At 34.9% G+C, this 12,451-nt stretch overlaps 1 protein-coding gene across 1 annotated transcript in view; it reads left to right on the forward strand.

Annotated features, from left to right (window-relative positions):
• Window positions 1,538-12,451, forward strand: part of LOC105178563 (transmembrane E3 ubiquitin-protein ligase 1) — an 18,026-nt gene continuing 7,112 nt past the window's right edge. Inside the window, exons 1-7 of the mRNA XM_011102058.2 lie at window positions 1,538-2,149; window positions 4,018-4,090; window positions 7,131-7,258; window positions 8,304-8,419; window positions 8,998-9,058; window positions 10,999-11,065; window positions 11,156-11,233. Of these exons, the coding sequence (XP_011100360.1) occupies window positions 2,012-2,149; window positions 4,018-4,090; window positions 7,131-7,258; window positions 8,304-8,419; window positions 8,998-9,058; window positions 10,999-11,065; window positions 11,156-11,233 (661 nt within the window). The 5' untranslated portion in view covers window positions 1,538-2,011. The remainder of the gene's footprint in view (window positions 2,150-4,017; window positions 4,091-7,130; window positions 7,259-8,303; window positions 8,420-8,997; window positions 9,059-10,998; window positions 11,066-11,155; window positions 11,234-12,451) is intronic.

The following is a 12,451-nucleotide window of genomic DNA, read 5'->3' on the forward strand; positions in this document are numbered from 1 at the left end:
AATAGCATATTATAAATGATAACCAAAGAATTATAATAAAAAGACAACATCAAACAATTAATGAGAAAAATGCAAACAACTCTCTTGTGATATTGTAAATGAACAACTTATCATTCTATGAAAAAAAATAGCAATTTACCTTCATGTCTTTTTAAAATACAACAATTTATCCCCATGTATTTCCAAAATAGAGCTACGTACCTTCTTAAAACCTTCCTGTACTTTTTAAAAAATACAACAATTTATCTCCTCATATTTTTCAAAATGAAGCAATTTACCTTCTTGTCTAAGGAAGTAAATTGTTATTTTTTTTTTCGTAGAAGGGTTATTTGCTTATTTAAAATATCACAAGAAGGTAAATTGCATTAAACCCAATTATTCACTAAACAAGATTTTGAAAAATAGATGCTTCAACTTTGAATATCTATTTAACATGAGAGAAAAAAGGGCAAAAAATATCAAATATTTTAGAACTACAACTTTCATCTTTACACTGACAACCTACTTATATACTCATTTTCAATCTAATCCATATAATTTAAAAAGTTGATGAAAATTTAACCATTATACAAAAATAAAATCAAATAAATCTAAACTAACAATTACCCAATATTTTATATATAATATTTTGCATGACAAAAGAATAATTTTTATAGCAAGAAAAAACTTGTATAAAATTGTGCACCTACATGATGTTGGTTTTCATGAACACATACTCAAAATGATAACTTATGTATAATTCTTGACCTTTCTATCAATTTTCTCTCCTTCAGAAACAAATAGGGATGCTGATTAGATTTGATCATATTCCCATAAATTATTTTTCCTAAAAATAGAATATCTGATTTTGCATTTTACAACCTTTTTTATTAGTATTCCACTTAATACAATTTACTTACTGTAATATTGTAAATGGACAAATTACCATTTTATAATAAAAAAATAGCAATTAAAATGAGGTAAATTGATTCATTTTAGAAAATATAGGGAATGAATTACTGCATTTTAAAAAATTCAGAGATAAATTACTATTTTTTTTATATAAAAATAATTTGTCCATTTACGATATCACAAAAATTACTTGTATTTTCCCAGTTAGTTTTTCATCCATCATCAAACTTTATAATCTTGGGATATGTAAGATCAAGTAATCAACATTTCTTTACATTTTAGACATAATAATAAATGAACATTCTCATTAAATATAAATTGGTAATTATTTCTTTTCTCAAATTTTAAAAGATTACATATTTTTAGTTGGTAAAAATGGAGTTCTAAGACAAATACGTAAAAAGATGACCATGGAAGAACAATGAACTTATATGAACATCTTCATTTTGACTGCATGATGATAAGGTCACAGACACCAGCTTTTGTTATCCATCACGGGTCCATCTAAGCCTTCTATTACCTTGACTATAGTCGAAGATTAATTTTCCCCATCTTTTTATTGGACTGTGTTACTCATCATCTCTCCCAGTCCGTAACGTTATAATTTCCTCCACACCAAGTAGTCTCATTTATTTCTCCTCTTGACTTCTGCTTTACCCAACAAAGGAAAGAAATACCTCCAACGAATAGCCCGTGTAGGAGCTTGCGAATTTCAGAAAAGAATTCAGAGAAAGGGCTTGTGCGTAGCCGTCTGTTGAATAAAGAAATAATTAAATATGTAGTTTCTGGTGCAAGAATTGACCAGCGAAGCCGCAATTGTTTGGAACCCAGAAAGAAACAATTTTTTCCTTCTTTTGTTGGGTACCAAATTACGGATTTTTGGGTTGTTAAGCTCTCGCTTTTATGGTGTATATTGATCGGTGCATTTCGTCGTTTCTGGTTGAGTTTGTTAGCTGAAATTGTTTGCCTACACTTTAAGCAAAAAACCCGCCAGTCATTTGTCTAGAAAGGATACGATTTCTAAGCTTTACTTTCCTTTGCGTAGTATGATTGGCTTCATCTTTTTGAGCGGAAATCTCGAGGATCACTTGAAGAAGGGGAATTTGAGTTGAGCTTGAAAATGGGTCCGATGAAAAGTTTAGATTTTTCGAGCATTTTGTTTCGGTTTCTAACTGGGTTGTGGTTCATTTTCGCGGTGATATGGCCTGTTAATGGTTTAAGACCCTTGAGGCAGAGACCTCGGTCTTGGGGTGATGAGGTTAGTGTTTTTTCTTTATAGTTACTTCTTGACTGAATTACATCTGAGTTGTCTGAATTCTGTATTTCCAATGGTTATGGTGTATTTCTGTCTGTGATTAGTTTGATTGTGGGCTAGCCATAGAGATGTGATTTTATTTATGTTTTGGAGCCTTGATTAAGGAAATGTAGTCTTTGAGTGTTGTTAATGCTTTACTTGCTTAATGTATTGTGGAATTACATCCTTTCTGTTTATCTTAGAAGTGTAAAAAGGTCAATATATTTGCATGACACTGATTGTGCTGTTATTACTGGTTCGCTGAAAGTTAAGTGTTGCAATTTTGGTTCATATTTCATGATTCTGAAACATTTTTGTAGTTCTGTAAATTTTTAAAGATTTGAAAAACTGTCGCTATCGTAATGACTAATGATTGATGAATGACTTTTGTCGTTTCACTGTCGAATTGATGTTTGGCGTTATTGATACTATGTAATCTAGTTACAATTGTGTTGTCCTTTAGCGGCGGCTGATAATTGGTTTATCAGGATCTGTACGTGGTCATTATGCAGGATGTCGTAATCTGATATTACTACGTCATTTCAAGATTGCTCGCCTTTTTGGTTACTGTTGAACTTTAGGTGTATTTATTAAGATATGGAAACTAATTTAGGTTATATAAGGTTCGGAGGGTAGTCATAGAGAAAGTGAAATATTAGTGTGATATTTGATGTTTTGTCGGCAGGCATGCATTAAATGATAACAATGAAGCATGATGGAGGATTGATATGAAGAACTACACGTCATCACAGTGTGTTTCTGGAAGCTCCGTGACCCGCAAAACTTGATATTTGCTATTTTAATCACCAAAAGGGCTTTATAAATACTATATGACCACCTTGTTAATTTCAAGATAGGTACGCATTTCAATAAAATAGATTCATTTATATTCACTTGTTCAAATGACCCTAAATAGAATTAGCCGCAATAGTTTGAATTTTGAATCAGAAAATTTCTGTAGCAAAAATTTGATAAATGAATTTTGTAACAAACATATAATTGTGCCTGCAGGTTATATAAAATCAAATGAAGCCAGTATGTTCAATGAGCTAGTGAGAAGTAACAGATAATATATATGTATTTCAATTTAGAGGACAGACACACACTTGAGAATATCTAACTGTACGGGGACTTGGTAGAAGCATCGCTCTCTAGGTACCAACACACTTGAGAATATTTAACTGTTCTTAATGTGGAACAGGAGACAAATTACCGTCCAGGGTTTCTTCTTCAATATCTCTAGGTCCCAGAGGCATTTGGTTGGGATTGCCTTGTATCCCTAAAACTCCACAGGCCACTAAAAGTATCTATGATACTGATTTATGTCACTTGCCTCAATCTAATATGAATTTAAGAATAAGTGAAGGTATAGATATTTTGGCTTTAACTAAAAAAAGAGCACAGATCTGTTCGGCTTCCATCTGGAATCATTGGACACATATATAAGATAATACCCAAAATATAACATACATGCTATCCCCAATATGTTAACCCTTGTACTTCACTCTGGCAAAATGTCTTCTGTTTCATAGTGAAGTCGGCTTTAATGACTCAAATTATCTCACTCTTCTCTTTGTGTGTGTATATTTCTCTTTGTGTGTTTTTCTGCTGTCTCTTCCTTCAAGGTTTTTCAGATGCATGTTCTCAGCCATAGAATAATTTCTTTGGTAGTGGATAAGAAGAAAAGCACCTCTCATGTAATCGCTATAAACCATTATCAAAATTAAGTAATGGATGCCCATTCATGAATGAGATCCCTCTCTCTTTTTCCTTCCTCTTGCTGAATTTTCCTTTGGTTACTTCTAATCTTTTGACCTTTTTCATTCTTGCAGTGGCTTCCTTTAGGGAAGGAAGAGCATGAATTGGGTCCATTTTCTTCTTGGAATATAACAGGGACATATAGAGGTTTGCGAGTTGTCTATATGTGCAACTATTTAACTGCTGTTCATCTGCATGAATAATTTATGTTGAATATATACACATTTGTTTTTTGGATTATGGCATTCGTTAATGCAATATCATTGATGTGCTGATACTGCAACAAGTTAAAATATCATGATTGTTTGTAGATTGTGCCACTACTATTGAATGATTTCGTTTCCAAAACCTGCCATGCAGAAAAGGACTTTTTCCCCCTTTCTTGATGGATCTTTTGATTATTGTCTTGCCAGCTAAGTATGACTATGGAAATCTGCAATGTCAAAATTGTTGGAAATACCTTTTGCATTCCAATTGTCTTGTGTTTTAACATGTTTGCTTAAAATGATTGTAAGGTGTAGAGTTCTACTTTTGAAATATTACAATGTATGCTGGTACATAATGTGGGATGGCGCAGATATAGCATTAGGATATTCGCCACAAGACAGAATCTCTCAAGAGTAGAGCAGGAAGGTTTTGTAGATTGGTGAACCATACATATGATGTCCTGCCCATGAGTTGTGGGATTCTGTTCTGTTGAACTTTTTTGAGCTTGTAAAGATGATGGCTATATGAGTTTAATCAGCTTGTAATTTTTGTATGAGAGGATAGATCATAACTGCTCTAAATGATATGGGGCCCAACTACCAATGTGAATAAAAATAGGTCTCTTATGAATTATGATAATTAATAGGTTTAGGCCTATACCTATTCAAATATGTAGGCTCAGTAATTTGCAGAAAGGATGAAAATTTCGATCTGTCGATTAATATTGTCTCATACTGTTAAAGCTGGAAGGATTATGTCAAAGGTGGATCAAATGATGAAGATAGGTCCTTTGTTGATTGGCAGACCGTGGACGGACTCTATTGTGTATCACTGAACTCATTTTATGAATGGGTTAGGGAGAAGGTTGGGGACCAGGCAATTTTTGAAGGGTATTTTCTAAGTTGGCCATTTTACATCCATTTTGAGCGTCATCAGCTTAATGGATGTCTATGAATCTCTACAGACATAATATCACCCGATGAGAGATCAATTTCAGCTGTTCTGTTATCACCAAGGTCAATAGAGCTGTTAATCTTGCTAACGTAGATCAGTGGATGAGGCTCAATCGTTGTGGCCGCCATCACTGTTGTATCACAGAACTCAGTGTTTATGGAGAGATTAGGCAGATAGCTGCACTTTGGGCTTTTTGTCTTTCTATGATTTGCATGGTTGGAGTTGTTTGCATCACTAAGGTTATTGTCATCATTAACCATGGATGAATTCGCTGGGGTGGGAGGAAGGGCCCTGGCCTCTCAGCACTTGGCACATCAGATAAGTATTATGTACAATAGCATATAAACATTAAGTAGATCTATATGTTTATATATGCAGTTGTTTGGATCAAAACCCAAAAGGAAATTACCAAGTCAAACTCATGTATCCACTATTATTAAAACTAACATTAACAAGGAGAAAAAATCATGATTAATAACCGAAGAAGACCCCAGTTCTGCTACTTCACTTCACATCTATTTCTCGGTTACTGGTCTCATTTCAACTGATTAGTTAAACCACGATATGTAATTATAGTAACAAGAATTGCTGGTGACATACTCTTTCTTCTGATTATATAAATGGCTCATGGTGCCTTTGCAATTAAATCAGCTTCTTATTTTATTTGTATAAGACTAGAGCCTCCGGACCACTAAGGTAATCCAAGGGGGAGTCCTATTTCAGTCCACCACCGTGCTCCAGTTTACCCCTATGACTCACCGGCTCCATGTAGCTTTATCCGAATCTTAGCTTTCAGTTTGGAGCAAGAATGGTCGAGGAGATATCACCCTGATAGGGGACCCTGTATCCTGTATATCTGAGGTTCTAGTTTGCTTGAATCTAGTTCATGGGTACCCAGGAATATAGGATGTGGTGGAAGACACTCCCTTATGGAGTTTACTGATTGAATGGACCTTGATAAATACATACTGTTTAGATTGTCCTGCACAAGCTTTATGGTGGAGTTACCAATATACCTAAGAATCTTATGAAATATACTACCGGATAAGAAAACAGTTTCAGCTTTTCCTGTAGTACATCTAGGTGGTCATGGTTATTAATTACTGGGGTTTGTTGTTGGAGATGATAGGAGAAGTACATGGTGTTGGGGAGGTTGTTCACGTGGGATGCATTGATTGGCAATGGGCAAGAACTTTGGAATCATTATTTCCAGAGACAGTGAGTTATCTCCAGGCGGACCTGCCCGGGGGGTGTTGGTGTTGGTGGTTTAGTTTGGCTTGAGTATGAGAGTGCAGATGATACGGGTTTACACTAAAACTATGAAGTACCTGTGAATGTGTAACTGCTTGTTCTAGGGGTTACAAGGAGATGTTATGATTATAAATAAAAGAAAAGAAAAACATTTTCTTGCCAATCAGCGGTTATGTTGTTTGAGTTTTCCTGGTCCATAAATGTTTCTTTTATGCTCAATTTAGATGGCTTGCATAACTAATTCTTGTGCTCTCCCTTGCTTGAAGGGATATTTAGTGGTTTGTGGAATTGCACAACTAGTATTGTGACTAAAAGTAGGCTTCATCTTTAATATTTTTGGTGTAAAATTCTTGCAAAAGCATAAAGTGCATTGTGTTAGAGCTGATTGTACAATCTTGTAAATAATATAAAATTAGCTCACTTTAGTCTTAAGTGGAATTCCATGAGTAGCAATATTTATAAGTAGGCTGTGCATTCAGGAGGTTGTAAGTAGGATCCACTAATTTTATGAAAGTCAAATGCGATTGTGTGAGTGTATGTTTGATTCTCATCACTGTTGATCTAGACATTCCCTGACATAGAGTTACTTAAGTTACTGGTGATGATATTGAGCACTACAAACTTCATTTTGTTATAATTTGCTGCTTTGATATCCTGCTGATACTGTTACATGGGAATGTTCTCAGCTAACTATGTCATTTTTTGTTGTTTCCAGGCATTATTTCATTCATTTGATGTTGTTGATTAAATTAATTTGTAAATTTGTATGACGCAGGGAATTGGAAGTTTCTGGAGTTGGCAAATAGCTCTTCCAAGTTTCCTGATTTTAGGAATTCCAATGGAAATTCCATACTAGAGTTGATCAGCACACCAACAAAAATAACTGGTGTACACTATGTTCAGGTAGTGTGCTCATTCTTTAACTTGATGTATGGAGAGCTGTCATGAAATTGAGTTATCTTCTTGTTTCTAGATGCCTGTTTGCTAATTGATTCCACTTAATGACTCTGGTAATTTTGATAACGTGACCACTCATTGAATAAGTAATCTTCAAAATTGTTGGATTAGAAGACATTGTTCGTGGACCATGGAAAAAGGAGAGAAATTACACCAGAAAATCCTAAGCGTCCCATCTTTTATCAAATAGATAGATACTAATCAATTGTGAAATATGGATATGTCACAATGAAATGCTGCAAAAATACTTACATGCATATATGTGTATATATGAACTGTTTGCCAGTCATTAATGCTTTGGGAAAGTTCTGATGAAGAGTTTCCTCGGTTGTTGTCTGCATTGGTTTGCTGATTGAGACTCCGCCTTAGTCTGTGTAATGGCATCTTTGCTAAGTATAGTAGAGTTACATTTTTCGCAATCAGTATCCATTTAGATCATAGACATGCAAATACATGATTGCACATTCTTATGCATGCTTCGCACGTCCCGCGCATGTTGATACTTGATAAGCACTGCTCTTAAGTTTTATTATGAATGCTTGCTCCATATGAATAGGCAGTAATAGGGACTGCCGGAAGCTACCATAATTTTCATCATTTTGCCTCAGCAAATGTTTCAGAAAGGCTGCCTCTGCATCTATTTTCCAAGTAGATACTAATTTAACTGTTTTTCATCTCCACGCCCTACTGTATAACGCCATGCAGTTCTTAGTTTCTCAGAATCATGAGAACAAACTTTGAAGCTGAGTTATGTTCATATCGTGGCAATGGGTGATTCAATGCTATACTTTATGTTTCATTATTTCTGTTTGCACAAGCATTGCATGGTGGTGTTCAAGATTGGTCAGATTATAATAGAATGTCAACTTGGCTAATAATTTTGGCATCATGAGCTCATGTAATTTCTTTGCTTTTTGAAATGCTGTTTTTTCCCATCACATTTTCCTTCTTTCTTGTTGTAATTGTCAACCTTCATGATGCAATAAAATAGGGGATTATAATTTTCCATGATGTGTTCGACAATGAGCATGATGTTCGTGGTGCTCAAATCAGGGTAGAGGGTGTGTATATATGGCCTTTCAGACAACTAAGGATGGTAGCTAACAGGTAGTTTCCTCTCTATTGCTATCACTCTCTTTATGTAAGCTATGTAATTTTACTTTCTACTTACTATTGTCTGCAGGTCTCATCTTATATGTTGGAAACTGCAAATTATGATTTATAATTGCTTGGTGGTCTCTGCAAAATTGTGCATTTGGGAGATAAATATCTCTATGAACTTATATTTCAATATTTACAGTTCTTCGTTCCTACAAACTCATCCAAATGCTTATATTTTATGTTACATGTATAGTGGCATTTTCTTTCTTATGTTGTGAACTTCAATTATTCCCTATTAAGGTTACAAATTTTGTGGAAAGATCTAGAATGGGCTGGAGATAATTTTAGTTTTGACTTGTATGGCAAAAGTTTATACAAGTATCAGAATCTACTTCTTTTTTTCAGCCCTTTAGATTTACTGAATTAGTTTAAGAAAGAGAAGATGGTCAGATACTTCCTTGAAGTTTCACCAATGAAATCAATCCTAAATTGGATGTTTATCTATTTTGTTTGGGTTAGTGGAAATTCTTGTTCTCAACTCAGATCCACCTCTATGCTAATGCTATCTTTGGATATTTCTGCAGTGGAAAAGAGGGTGAGTTTGGGCAGGAAGATGATTACTTGTTATCTAATCCATATCACTTGGTAATCACCATTGCTTCCTCTGGCAAAATATTTTAACCCTTCCACTGGTTAACATAATGATCTATTATTCCTCGTATGCTTCTTTAATTTAACAGTACATGACTGCTATTGTTTCTCCTCTTTGATTATGTCTCTCTCTTTTCCCTTCTTTGGAAGGTATAGAGTGGTGGTAGTAGTGATGGATGATATTAAGATGATTCAATATAATATGGAACAATATTTTCTTGAAGTGTTGGATTAGCCAGAATCTCTATTAGTTAGCAACTTATAGCTAATAGTGTTTTCTGCTTCATGCTTGGTATTAGGTTCTTGAGGCTGTGCATAGAAATTCCCCTTTAATTTTACTTCATTTTATCTCTCTTTAAACATCACCTACTTAGCACTGGTTTTGCATTGCTACCAGAATCTGCCATTACAGTTGTGCAGTTATGTATAAATCCTGATACAAGACTGCAGTAATTTGTAGAATGTTGGATCATTGAGGCAATGCCACCTTTTGGGATGACAAACCTTCCCAGTTTTACTGCCTTTGCTGGGTTATATTGCTCATGATGATAGAAATTTCATGCCAACTGTATATTTAACTATGGCAGTCCTATGGGTTTCCTCCCTAGGTTTTTGGACTGCACAGTAAACAGTATTATCATACTGGATTCATAAGAGAAAAGGCATGCGAAGTGTGGTTTACTGAAGGCCACATCAAAAGAATGTTTAGTTTGAAATGTTTTAACTTGAGCAGTAGAGAGCAAAATCATGCTTTTACTTAAGACAATTGGACTCAGATCCTTAGATGGTATCTCCGGGACCGGGATAATGGAAACTGCTGCAATCTGATTACTAAGGCTAACTATTAAGTGACATCTCAACATGTCAGCCCATTAAAAGAAATTCTTTTGGAAAGTAAAATATAAATTCAAACATTTTCTATTACACCTTAAATGTAGAATTCTTCAAAATGAAAAGAATGATACATCACATATTTGAAATTCCTATTTTGATATAAGCACAAATAGCCGATATGTTTAACTATTAATAACACGTGCATTGACTTTCCTGAAACCTAATACTAAAATTAAACAACCAAGGGAAGTGTCCATCATCGGTTTGTACCTCTTGTGTTTAATATGTGTAAGTAACCAAATACAAAGCTGAAAATCTGATGACATCAAACTCAAAGCAATGACTGGTTTTGTCAAGTATACATATTTCTGGATGTATTTACGTTGTTGCCTAGGGGAACCCGTATCCCAAATACTTGTCCTATCTCCTATGCCAAGTCTTGGATGGACACCACATGCCCACTCTCGCGGAACAAGATTGTTTAAGGCTCTTTCAAATCCGGTAATGCCCATGATAGTCCCAGGTTTTCTAAATTTAAGACGAATGCCACAAATACATTCACTAAAATCTGTTATTATGAACATGTGCCTCTGCCCAAACTCACCATACTCAGTACTGGAGATGAATGTGAATGTTGAATAGAAAATCCAAAGTGTTAATGTATGGGGATGCCTGTGCAAGTGTAGAACTAACCTCTCTGGCTATGAATTTATTCTGGTATTGAGCATAAATTTGCACGTGCAGATTACATACTTGCTGCTGTTAGGTTCTCTCGAAACACTTCAATTGTTAGGCATGGATTATCTAGTTGATGCAAATATTGAGGATCAAAAAGTGAGATGAATCTTTTCTCATACTGAATTGCCCATTAATAAACAAGGATTGTCTTTAACGAGTATGATTCTGTTTCTTAGAGGTACTCATCTGATTTGGTTTTTGATGTATATTCCCTAATGTTATGGCTTAGGCCACGATTGCTTTCTGTAAAACTGGAGTTTTAAGGTGGTTCCATGTTGTACACGGGTGCTGGTTGCAAAAGTTTATCTGAAGATTTTTCAATTCGATGCTAACTTGTTTGACATTGTTCCTTTCTTTTACAGCTTGGAGTTTTCTCATCCCAGGTGTTTCTGGAGTCTCCCCGAGAAAAAATCTGGAAGCGGAAACATTGTACTTTTTGTTAAAAGTTATTCTATTTCATTATCAGTTCAAGTTCATAGTACTCCGTTTCTAAAGTTGCTGGGTTTTATTCTATTGCAGCTCCCATTTATGAAATGGAGAAACATTGCAATATTGAAATTGCTGCTCAAATTTCTCGCGCTTCCTCCGGAAAAAATGGTACTAAATCTTACAGTGTGTGAAGTACTTTCTCTAGCACGTTGTTGTCATGTCTTTATGATCATGTCTTTTCTGTCTATCTTCATGTATACTATTAACTTGGTGAAGATATCGATGGTTATATTTGTGAGTGGTAGCATGTTTGTATGCTTAACACTTGATTATTTACTGCCTATTAAAAGCATTGGGGCCCTTAAAGAAATAGAATCATCTTGCACTATGAGCTATATGCTAAACTTGAAGGGAGTTCAGGAATGAGTTTTGGTTGCCTTGCAAGTAACAAAACAAAGTTAAATTAGGGTAGAATGTTCCAGATTTGAGCCAGGCTGAATATCTAGGCTCGACCTGTTGTTTTAATCTTTTAACTATATGAAAGTTCTCTTTATCCATAGCTTACCAGCTGCTGATGAGCTTGCCCTGGGTTGATCTATCCGATTCTTATATTACATAATAAGAAATAACAAAGTACTGCATTAGATTTGACATATCTTATGGGCAATATTTTCTAGGGATTGAGCCCAACATGATGGGTTTTATAATCAAGACCAAATGCATGACACATTTCTTGTCGTTTCTCTTCATCTGCACCCTGGTAAATAAGCTTTCCATGATTCATTGAGATGGCAGTTGCTGTGTAATTTATATTCAGTTTGCATCTAGAGATGCATATAAGTGACTAAATCATTTAATGTAACACTTAATGGGGAACATACTAGTGAGGTTGCACAAGAAATTGATTGATTGTATAGATGAAAATTCTATGCTGTCAGAGAGAAAGCTCCTTGATATGTTTCATTGAAGCATAGGATTATATTTTGACTATTATGCACTAAAAAACAGTGCTGAATTTGCATGAACTCTCACGCCCCGCTTACTTTGTCAGATGGAATGAGTGGTAGGATAACTCGGGACTAAATGTGGGATAGAAAAACTCGGGATTGTATGTTGTTTAGTTTGTTTGTCAAAATGCTATGATAAATATTGTTATGTGTTTACAATGTGGATAAAATTAATCAAAGCCACGAATATCGATAACTCCCTTGGAGTTTTTGAATTATAATATATTTTACATCCCAGTTTTATGTATAATATACGTACATTTTTATACATATTATTATTTAGTGTATATAAATAATATATAGTTTATATATAGCTGGGGGGAAGAACACGTGCTCACAGGGGTGGGAGTGGCGGTGGGGGGGGGAGACGGGGGGGGGG

This window comes from Sesamum indicum, linkage group LG16 (genome assembly GCF_000512975.1).
Source record: "Sesamum indicum cultivar Zhongzhi No. 13 linkage group LG16, S_indicum_v1.0, whole genome shotgun sequence".
In the NCBI taxonomy this organism is placed as follows: domain Eukaryota; kingdom Viridiplantae; phylum Streptophyta; class Magnoliopsida; order Lamiales; family Pedaliaceae; genus Sesamum; species Sesamum indicum.